At 43.9% G+C, this 10,893-nt stretch overlaps 1 protein-coding gene across 1 annotated transcript in view; it reads right to left on the bottom strand.

Moving 5' to 3' along the window:
• Positions 1-303: 303 nt before the first annotated feature.
• Positions 304-10,893, bottom strand: part of MAMDC2 (MAM domain containing 2) — a 207,238-nt gene continuing 196,648 nt past the window's right edge. The window contains exons 11-13 of the mRNA XM_004713825.2: positions 9,500-9,759; positions 1,399-1,483; positions 304-1,246 (exon numbers count right to left, since the gene is read on the bottom strand). Of these exons, the coding sequence (XP_004713882.1) occupies positions 1,182-1,246; positions 1,399-1,483; positions 9,500-9,759 (410 nt within the window). The 3' untranslated portion in view covers positions 304-1,181. The remainder of the gene's footprint in view (positions 1,247-1,398; positions 1,484-9,499; positions 9,760-10,893) is intronic.

Genomic DNA, 10,893 nt, shown 5'->3' with positions numbered 1-10,893 from the left:
ATAACCACCTTATATGGGGTTCTGAGGCTGCAACTCTTTAGTGAGAATGGACAGAATCATCTTTATCCCTTGGCGCAGTTGGTAGGTTTGAAGCACTTGCCTTGCAGTCAGCAGTTCAATGCTTCCCTGACAGCACCACCAGGTCTCCTTATTAAAAGGGCTGGGGAAACACTAATTGTGATTTGGAATTTGTGAATTGTGAGTTTTAATTGAATGAGCATTCGCATTAGAATCTGCAATTACAGAGTGAAGATGTCCCCATAAAAGAAAAATAACACAGAAATGAGTTGATTTCGAGGGAAGGGTATTTCAAGCTTCTTTTTATTAAGTAATTTTTAAAATTTCGTAAGAGTTGTCTTGGTTCACAAAAATGTACTTACAAGTCTCTAAAAATGTAAGCAGAAAGTGGTAGTTTAGAGGCTTCTTGAAGTCATGTTTCTCTAAACTTTACCAAAACATTTATTATAGAAAAACCAGCAATGTTGTTGAACATTTAAAAATCGTTGGATGTGCATGCATAATCATTTCCAAACTCGCTCTACCAAAAAAAGGTACAACTTCTATCCGTGAGTTTATTGTGACTCTCAAAAGTGGCTCAAAGGAGGGATAAGAGGGTAGCATTAGCTTGTAATGCAGCATTCATTAATACTGACTTACACTGTCATTAATATTCCCTTTCTATGAAAAACCATAGAAAATAAGACTTTATTTTCCTAAACTGACTTGTTACCATAAAAAAAAAAAACTCTGCACACAATCCGCGGATACTACGGACACTTTAGAATGACTTATGATGCCTGGAATGCAAATGGAAACCCACAAGAGCGATTCTCCTCCCAATACATTCACTGAATGCAGACTAAAGTAAGCACCTGTCAATCTGATTGTGCCCTTGACTTGCATCCTTTACAATGACTACACTATAGTACAGTTGTATTTTTAACGGGAACAATCATAAAGATGAATGATCTACGCAAAACCAATAGCCTGCACTTCTAGTAACAGTTGTCATGTGCCAAAAAAAAAGCCCTGAGTCAGTATTCTTGCAAAAATATCGAAGAAGGGTGCTCCCAAGTCATTTTATAACTTAGGGAATTGTTCCAATTGCCCACTATTCGTTCATCTTGTTGTCATTTTGATTGAAGCGAGGTACGCGTCTATTGACTTAGTTAATTCAATTCTTAATACTCAATTTCATTTAAATCCTCCGCATCTCCTGATGATTGCTGAGCTGAGTCTTCCATATCTGATAGGAAAGACAAAGAGATGGTAAGCATATTCTCTCTCTCTCTCTTTCGTACTAACAAAAGAAATACATAATTTGCATTTTCTCAGTCGAGGCTGTTTTGCAAAATCCATTTCCAATCAAGCTTATGTAATTAAGAATAATATCACCACCTGCGCAGGGTCCTGCCTGAAATTTAACATCATCGATCGCAATATCGCTTCTTATTGATATCCCACGAGTGGCTTCAAAAATGATCTGAAAAACAATTAAGTTTGAATTAGAACTCTAGGCATCCTGCCAGCGCAATGCCAGGTAGGGGCAGATCCACCGTTAGTCGGGCTGGAAGTTTAGATGGAAAAGAATACAAAATTCACAAACTCAAACGTAGATACAGAAGTGAATCGTGATTTAGAGTTAAAAAATAAATTTACAACAAATGATTGGACCTTTGGAGAGTCGGGTCCCTTTCTTCCAAAATCTCTGTAGGCAATTCCCAGAAATGCTTGCTCGACCCTCCCCATCTAGAACATTTCCTAGGGCTCATGGTGCCTGTGCAAATGGAGGTGCCAGAGGCTGAAGGTCCCTTGGAAACAACGACCAGTTTCAGGGGATTCCTTTCTGACTCCTGGGCACCCAGGTGTCTCAGACTAGAACTGTGCTCCATGGGGCTTTTAATGACTGATTTTCTCTCTTTCTCTCTTTTGAAGTAGAACATTAGGTCCTTCTACTGAGGTACCTCTGGATGGACTGCAAGAGCCAGCATTTGGACCTGCAGTCAGCACCTTACCGTTTGGACTACCCAGGGAAGCCAAGTTTCCTTAGGCTCCTGAGAAAATTTCCTGTGAGTGGTACTTGGTGGAGAAATTGAATATGATTGATGTTACTCACATAGGAATAGCAAAGCATACTAATTAGATTTATATAACACAGAAGTTCATGCTGCATGCTAAATACGGTGGCCTCAGAGACAGAGCCCGGGAACAAGAGCTTTGACTTTTGGTTCTGAGAAGAGTATTTGGGTTCTGGGAAAAGTAGGTTACTTTGCTAGCTCTAAGGTCACCCTAACAATGCTTAGTGAACCCCTGAATGCTTTATATAGAGATCTGTGGTTACTGAAAACTGTCCAGAAACACATTTGCTCTACTTAGGCAACCCCTACCCCCCGCCCCGTTGCCTGGAGTTGAACCCTCCCTTGAAGATCAACTTTCAGCAGGACAATAGAGAGGCCTATGAAGTGAATGCTAACAGCAGGAAGAAGGTGCTCCTTGGCCGCCCAAGGTCAAAAGGGCAGCATTTGTTCCACCTTCCTCTTGATGACAGCATGTTTTATAGAGCAGGGGTTTTAGTAGCCACTGTGATCAAGCAAACACATGTGAAAAATCAATGTGGAATATGAAATGAACTGGGAGCATTCAATCTGATTCCAAGGGTTGAGAAATAGTGTGGTGCCCAAGTACAGACATCCAGCTAATACATCACTGTGGTCATTTAAGAACTACATTTTTTAAATGTTGGTTTTGGGGTTTGTTTGTTTTTTTGTCTTACTTTGGATATTAATGAGGAGAGACCAGTCCCTGGAAAAGGGCATCGTGCTTGGGAAAGTAGAAGGCAGTGAAAATGGAGGAAGACCCTTGATGAGATGGGTTGACACAGTGGCTGTAAAGATGAGCTCAAACATAACAATTGTGAAAGACGGTAGAAGCCCAGGCTGTGTTTTGTTCTGTTGGGTATCGGGTAGCTATGAGTCAGGGTGGACTTGACAACACTTAACAACAACGTTTTCTAAATGACTTCAAAGATGTTAGAACCTAACTAGTTTTTGTCAGGACATAACTACTTAAGCAGTCGAACTCTGAGCTATTTCTTTGGGTGGAGGGGCACTAAGGAAAGCATTATTGAGACAGAGAGCCCATGAATGAAGAAAGTTTGAAGAGTTTGTTCAATCAAGAGCTGGAACTCAGCACATAGTTATTTGTAATGCACGTTAGTCAACATTACTAACAATATGCATGATGCTAATATCTCAGTGAGCTGAGAATTTGCCTAACATTTTCTTTCAGTGGATCAAAAACCATAAGAAACCCCAAAGAAAAATACTTTAAAGCAAACAAGAAAAGATAAGGATAAAATCCAAAGAGAATAGAATGATTTTTGTGTATTGACCCATAGTGTGCTAGGTTCTGCTTGACACTTTAATTCATCCCTAAAATTGAAGCATGATTAAAATTTTGGAATTTGAAGTGTTTCTTTTATATGCATGACTGGAATGTCCTCTAGAGGCCACCAGCAAGTTTTCCCCATAGGGTCAATCTCAAAGGGCAATAGTACTACCCAAACCTGCTGCTACTGACTCAGTTCCGACCCATAGTGACCCTAGAAACCCTATACCCGCCCCCCCACTGCTGTTGATCCAATTCTGACTCACAGTGACCCTAGGCAGGGTAGCTGAGGCTTTACATTTTCGCGGGAGCAGATTGCTTCTTCTTTATCCCACAGAGAAGCCTGTGGGTTTGAACTTCCCACCTTTCAGTTAGTAGTTCAACACCAAATCCGCTGTACCACCAGGGCTCCTTAGCAGTATTATAGACCTCTCAAAGTCAACTACACCCAATCCCTCACCCTCTGACCTCTGATACACACACACACACACACACACACACACACACACACACACACACACGATGTCTATGTTATATCTTCAGCTCTGTCCCCGCCCCTCACCCCCAGGCTCATATCCTACTATGTAGTTGACATTTATTTGGCTGTTTAATAGACATCACAACTTCAGCATACCCAAACAGCACTTGCTAATTTCCCTCCTGGACCTACAGCCCTCACCTCTATGGGCGTACTCTTCATCTTAGTGAGGGGCAACTCCATTCTAAATTGCTCAGGTTAGAAATTTTGGAATCATCTAGACTCTTCTCTTTTTCTCGAACTCTTCATCCCATACAAAAAGCAACACTGTTGGCGTCTAATGATTTCTCCCCACCACTAGTGCATAAACCCACCAGCCAGTTTATGAGGACTATTCCCCTGGACTCCAAGGTCTCTTTTCCACAAAAGAGCTGGAGTGATCTTTTAGACATAATCATAACATACGACCTTGAACTGATAGCATTCCCATTAGACTGGAATTGATATAGGCCCTACAATGCCCTTCATGCTTACTTTCTGATAAACTTCTCTATCTCAGTTCATGGGCTTTTTTCTTCTTCATACATATATATTTTAATTTTAGTTACCGTATATACTCGAGTATAAGCTGACCCGAATATCAGCTGAGGCACCTAATTTTACCACAAAAACTGCATTTTAAATGTGCTGAAAAACGCGACTTATATATAATGTAACAATGACCTGGGGAAGTAGGGTGGGGGAGAGAGGGGCTAATGGGGAGCTGATATCAAAGAGTTCAGGAAGAAAGAAAATGTTTGAAAATGATGGTGGCAGCAAATGTACAATTATGCTTGATCCAATTAAATTTTGGATGGTTATAATATCTGTAAGAGCTCCCAATAAAATAATTAAAAAAAAAAAGACTCCAGGGGATATTTTTGGTTTAAGGGTTAAGGATTATCCCAGGGCAATAGTTTCAGGGGTTCATCTACCCCTGAAAGTGGTTCCAGCAAATCTGTGAGAATGTGAAATTCTGTCCTATGATTTTCTCTATGAAATCCTTGGACAAAAGCAGCGTTTGTTCACACGCATTTCATAGCCTCTTCCTCTTCTTGATTCTCCTTCTCCTGTTGCTCCAAGGGTTGGACTTCCCACGGTTGCTTTTAAACTTTTAAGACCTCCGCCACTACACCACGACCAAGGAGGTAGAGCAGAAACATGAATCAATATTAGGCCAGTTAACTGGAATGACCCATGAAACCACGTCCCCAAACTTCCAAACCTAGGAAATTAATCCCACGAGATGTTTAGTTAGACAGAAACAGCCCCAGCAATGACTCTATTTCTTATTTTTGGTCATTGTTGCAAATATATCTTCTACACAAGTTTTGACAGTTCAACATTTTGTGGTGGACAACTGATTGACAGCCAGTAAGTAATTGGCGATGCCACCCTACCTTTACTCAATGCAGTCTTTCATCACCATTAGCCTCCCTCTCCCTCTTGCCCTAAATAGGAGTCTCTAGACATCTTCCTGGTCTTTTTAGGTAAGTGGGGTCATACAATATTTGTCCTGTTGTGATTGCCTTATTTCACTCAGTCTAATGTTTTCACATTCCATCCACATTGCCCTACGTATCAAGATTTCATTTTTCCTATCTCCGTGATGCTATATATTTTTTATTTACTTTTAAAATCACTTCCCTACTAGAATGTGAACTCCCAAAGAGTAGGAACTTGATATGTTTTATTCATTACAGTATGCCCGGCTTCTAGAATAGCAAGTGATCAATAAATATTTATTAACTGAGCAACTTTGGCCTCACACTGCAGGGGTTCAGCCTGGATGCTGAAATCCCAGGTCGGCCACAGTGACATGAATAAAAGACCAGGGGGATGTTGGAGGGAATAGGTCTTTAGGAATAATAATAACATGTTTTCATATTTTGCTACTTGAAAGGGAACAGAACTGTTTCATGCACATCCCCCACCCCCTTGACCCTCCCTCTAACTCTCATTATGGCAGCAAAGCAGGAATTGTTTGTCCCACTTTGCAAGTGTATAAACTATCTCAGTGAGGATACGCTTTCTCCAAGTCCATCCAGTGCTTACGTTACAGCAGGAGCATGAGGACCCTTTGGGAGGAAGGAGCCTTAGTGGCGCTGTGGGCTAATCCTTGGGCTGCTCACCTAAAAGTCAGTGGTTCAAACCCGCCAGCTGCTCTGAGAGAGAAAGATGAGGCTGTCTGCTCCCATCAAGATTTACATCCGTGGAAACCCTAGGGAGCAGCGCTAGGGATGGCTATGAGTGAGAATGGACAAGATGACAATGGTTTGGGTTCGGTGGATTGTAGCCTTTGGAAGGTGACCGATCTGAGTTTGGATTTGCTCTCTGCCACGTACCAGTGGGCATTTACTGTTCCCCATCTGTAAACTGGAGCTATCCAGTGAAAGAACACATGCACAGCAATTGGCATGGCATCTCTCTTGCAGAAGATGTCCAGTGCGTGAGTGCCCAAGGCTCTCTGGGTTTAATTAGACACTAGGGTCTCCTGGAGCCACCGATTCAGCCTGGTCTGCTTGCAGTTGTTTGAGAGTTCTGAAGAATCTTAGGTCCAGAGGAAAATTCCCTGAGACAGACGGACACACACAGCTGTTTCATTCTCAGCCAAAGGGGATGTTTGCTGAGCTGTAACCCCCCAAGGGCATTCTACACCCTTGGCTTTTGAGTTCCCCAAGATGCCAGTCCAGATGTCTCTTTATTTTGTATTTGAAAGACATTTCAAAGGCAAGCCTAGTATGTGCAAAGCCCTGTGCCCAAACCTGACCTTGGAAGCTGAGAAAGCACCTAATCCCCAGAAGCCGATTTTTAGAGGACCCGAGCATCAGCACTACTTGATGATTTACAAAAGTATCACCCACAGCACTTCAGATTCCACTCATTCCGGTTACAGTCTCCACTTTTAGCCTTGGGAACATCTGAATAGAGTAGACATAGGAATGCCCCAGGAGCCCTGATGATGCATTGGGTTATGCAATGGGTTGCAAACCACAAGGTTAGTAGTTCAAAACCACCAGCTGCTCCATGGGAGAAAGACGAGGCTTTCTACTCTCATAAGGATTTTCAGTCTGAGAAACCCACAGGGACAGTATTACTTGGTCTTATAGGGTTGCTAGGAGTTGAAATTGACTCAATCGCAGTGATTTTAATTTATGAGTGCCCTAGTAGCCTAACAGAATCAATCCATCATCTCTGAGGATCAATTACACATATTAGTGAGGTCCTGAAGGATTCACTCTCCTTCTGTAAACAGAGATTAAATCACTACCATCAACATAATTCGTGGGGCTATTACTTATTCTTCACCATATCCCTAGTTTTCTCTGTGTTATTCACACTGAGATAATGGGCCTTTCCTGGATAATAGCACATCCTCCCTCTGCCACTCGGTCTTTTTAACAATGCAATGCCACAAATGCAATCAGGCTGCCTGAGTGTCACTCTCTCCCCATGTTGATCTGTAGAATCATTGTCAGATTAATCAATATGCAAGGTAAGCACAGTTGACATGTGCCTTACTTCCTAATCTGTAGTGAACAATGCCAGACAGGTTTGTGCCACATCCAAAATTCTGCTTCTAGGTTTGGGTGGCACCGGTCTTGCTCCCAACCCCACAGCACATTCCTATAGAATCAAGCCCTCTTTTACATTTGTAATCTGTGCTGGACACTGGGTACCCAGGTAAGCAAGGGCTTACATGTGCTTACTTTTTCATCAGTTGAGGACAATTTCACATGGGTGTCACCCTGTCCTTGAGGATTGCCTTGTTAGAATATTAAGTTTAGTTCCATGGTGGCACAAAATAAACCCTTAGGTTGGGTAGCTCTTCCCATGAGGATTTGGGTTAGAGGTGTCATGAGATACTTAAAGTGTATTGTGCCAACCTGGCTGATAAACACATGAGGGGTTAATTGAAGGGCTGAGAGATAAATGGCTTGGTGAGCCTCGCCTTTCTAGTTCTCGGGTCTCTTGCTTTGTGATGGTCAGACCAGGGTGCCGCTGCCATATCCAGTTCCCTGCTTCAGCTGGCAAGGCTCACTTCCTGCAAGACATCCCTAAGGAGAAGCCACATGGACCTACCCCGATGCAGCCCTGGGTGCTGGAGCAGCCGTGTGGAGACCCCTGCCACCGCTGAGATGCTGATTCAGCTTTTCTACTGCAGTTGGTGTCCTAGTGTGTGTTTTGTGAGATGGAGGAGGACTTTGTGGATTGGTGTCGGACATATGGGTTAATGTTGGACTTGTTGGCTTGGGCAGCACTGGGTTGGGATGTTTTCTTGATGTGTACCTACCCTTTATATAAAACTCTCTCTTATACATATGCGTTTCTGTGGATTTGTTTCTCTAATGTACCCAGACTAACACAAGTCAGTTAGTCAGGAGTTCGAGCGGACGGGTGCTGGTCCAGGTGGAAGCAGAGCTTTGCATTTGAGGTCATCCCTGACAATTCTATTGGGCAATTTCAGGCACAAACAGGAGTCCACAGGTTACCTCTTGTCTTGTTGCCTCACCTTGGCAGGAGAAGCTGGTACTGTCGGAGGCAACTAAATGCAAACTCACCGCTATGGAGTGGAGTCTGCCTCATAGTCACCAGGGCTCGGGGGCTCTCTAAACTGCTCCACACCACCACTGGAATTTAAAAGGCTCTGTCCTGTAGAGCCTTGGTGGCATGGTGGTTACATGTTGGGCTGCTAACCACGAGCACGTGGGAAGACCCTGGGGGAGACCCAGAGGTCTTAGGATTAAGACTTTCTCCGCTCCTTTCACAGTCAATGCAGTGACAGAAGGACTAATGGAAACAGATGGAAGCTTTATAAACGGCCTCTGGGCAGTACCAGTTCCTGTGGTGTCCGCGCCAACTCCCAGCGACTCACGTGCAGTAGAGCTGAACTCTGCTCAGTGGCTGATATTTAGGGGAAGTGCATCACCTGGCCCCTCTGGGTGGGGACGAACCTCCCACCTTTCCATTGGTAGCCAGCAGCCAGCGACTTCCTCTGGACCATAAACACTTTGAATCCGCAGCCTGCAAACCAAAGTTCTTACAAGCAAGCACGTGGATAATGATGAACGGAAGAACAAGTTGGGACAACTCTTCGGGTCATGCCAGCTTTTGATGAAAGGGAGACGCTTGTTTGGACAGGGGAGCCCTGCGCTGCTAACCTCAAGGCCAGCCATTCAAAGTCACCAGCCGCTCCGCAAGAAAAAAATGAGACTTTCCACTCCAGCAAAGAGTTACGGTTTCAGAAACCCACAGGGCAGTTCTACCCTGTCCTACAGGGTCGCTGTGGCTCAGAATCAACTCAATGGCAGTCAGTGAGCAAGAGCTGGTTTGGAAACGTGCAGGACACCAAGTACCCAAAGTGGTTCTCCGAGTCCCCGTCCAGCTTTCTAGTCGTGGCTCAGATGGAATCAATCTATAGAACAGTCCTGTTTACTCTCACACAAACCCTGCTTCATCTATGACCCTGCAGAGGGGCGCGGGGGAGGGTGGGCGGGGGAATATCACTGGTAGCCAGAAGAAGAAAACATCAAGATGTGCTAGCAGCCCTTCCCATCACTTGACTGGGATTTACAATCGTTATTTTTGGCTTACCTGGTGTTGCCTGTCACAGCTGTATTCGAGCAGCACACGGAGCCAGGAAATGCTCTGCTCCCCCCTCCTCTTCCACAAGAGAGACTCCCCACGGTCACCTTTCCTTCTCAAATAGATACTCAACAGGCCGGTTCCCGTCCCGTACATGTGGTGGAAAAAGGTCAGGCAGTGTTTCCCCGCGGCCCCTCGCAGAGGCATGGACAGGAGGCGTGCTTTTTGCCCATACACCATGTTGGAGGCCTCGATGTACATGTAGTAGCCTGGGGAGGGAAGTAAACACAGGCGTTGTTTAAAAAGGATACACACTGGGCGCGCTCCTTCCTTAGCGTTCCTGGGAACACCTTAGGGCAAACCGGCGACTATAGTAGCGATGGTAGACTTTATGACTTTGGAGAAGTTTTTTCTCTTGGATTCAAGAGAAAGAAAGCTGCTGCAAAGATTGACCTTGGGGATGCTTTTGAAAAATGAGTGGACTTCCATTATTTAATATATAAGATATGGTCCAGTAGTATGCCACTGGTCTGTTGATCAGCACATCAAGATTGATCCTGCTGACGCGTGGATAATACCTTTCAGACATGGGTTTAGAGGGGGGAAACCTGGGTTTTGTGGTTAGCTAGGTTCTAAGTTTGGACTTTAATACTTCCTATCGGTGTGTGAGCTGAAGGGGCTGTGGTGGGATAGTGGTTGTGAGTTGGGTTGCTCACTGCAAGCTCAGCAGTTTGAAACCAGCAGCTGCTCCATAGGAGAAAGATGAGGCTTTCGACTCCTGTCAAGAGTTACAGTTTCAGAAACTCACAGAGGCAGGTCTACCCTGTCCTATCGGGTTGCCAGAAGTCAGGATGGACTTGGCGGCAGTGAGTTTGGTTTGGGTTTGGTGTATGAGCCTGGTCTAATGAATTATCACCTCCAAACTAATATTCTTCATCAAAACAAAAACATCAAACTCACCACCGCCACCAAGTTGGTTCCAACTCAGTGATCCTACAGGACAGGGCAGAAGCGCCTCTGTGGATTTCCGAGATTGTTACTCTCCGCCAGAGTAGACACCCTTCCCACAGAGCAACGGGTAGTTTTTAACTGCTGCCCAAAAGGGCTCACACAATTGAAATAATGTCGTATGAAAAGATAAAAGAGCTTCCTAAAAGGTCTAGAGTAAAGGCACCAGGAATAGAATAGAATTCTATATTACATTTTTTTTTTTACAATTATGGGGCTTATTAAGGGAGATCATACATTACAATGGTCAATATACAATTATTTCTAATTTTGTATTCTTGAGACCCACTTTATAAAAACGCCCTGCACCCTACAGAACTGGTTCTTTTTCTTATTTTTGAAGAAATATTTTTATATTTATTTAGTTCTCTCTTGACACACACACACACACACAC

The sequence above is a fragment of the Echinops telfairi genome, unplaced genomic scaffold, assembly GCF_000313985.2.
Source record: "Echinops telfairi isolate 266 unplaced genomic scaffold, ASM31398v2 ScPeMD7_22;HRSCAF=79, whole genome shotgun sequence".
Taxonomy (NCBI): Eukaryota; Metazoa; Chordata; class Mammalia; order Afrosoricida; family Tenrecidae; genus Echinops; species Echinops telfairi.
This window is presented reverse-complemented; position numbering and strand designations above follow the sequence as displayed.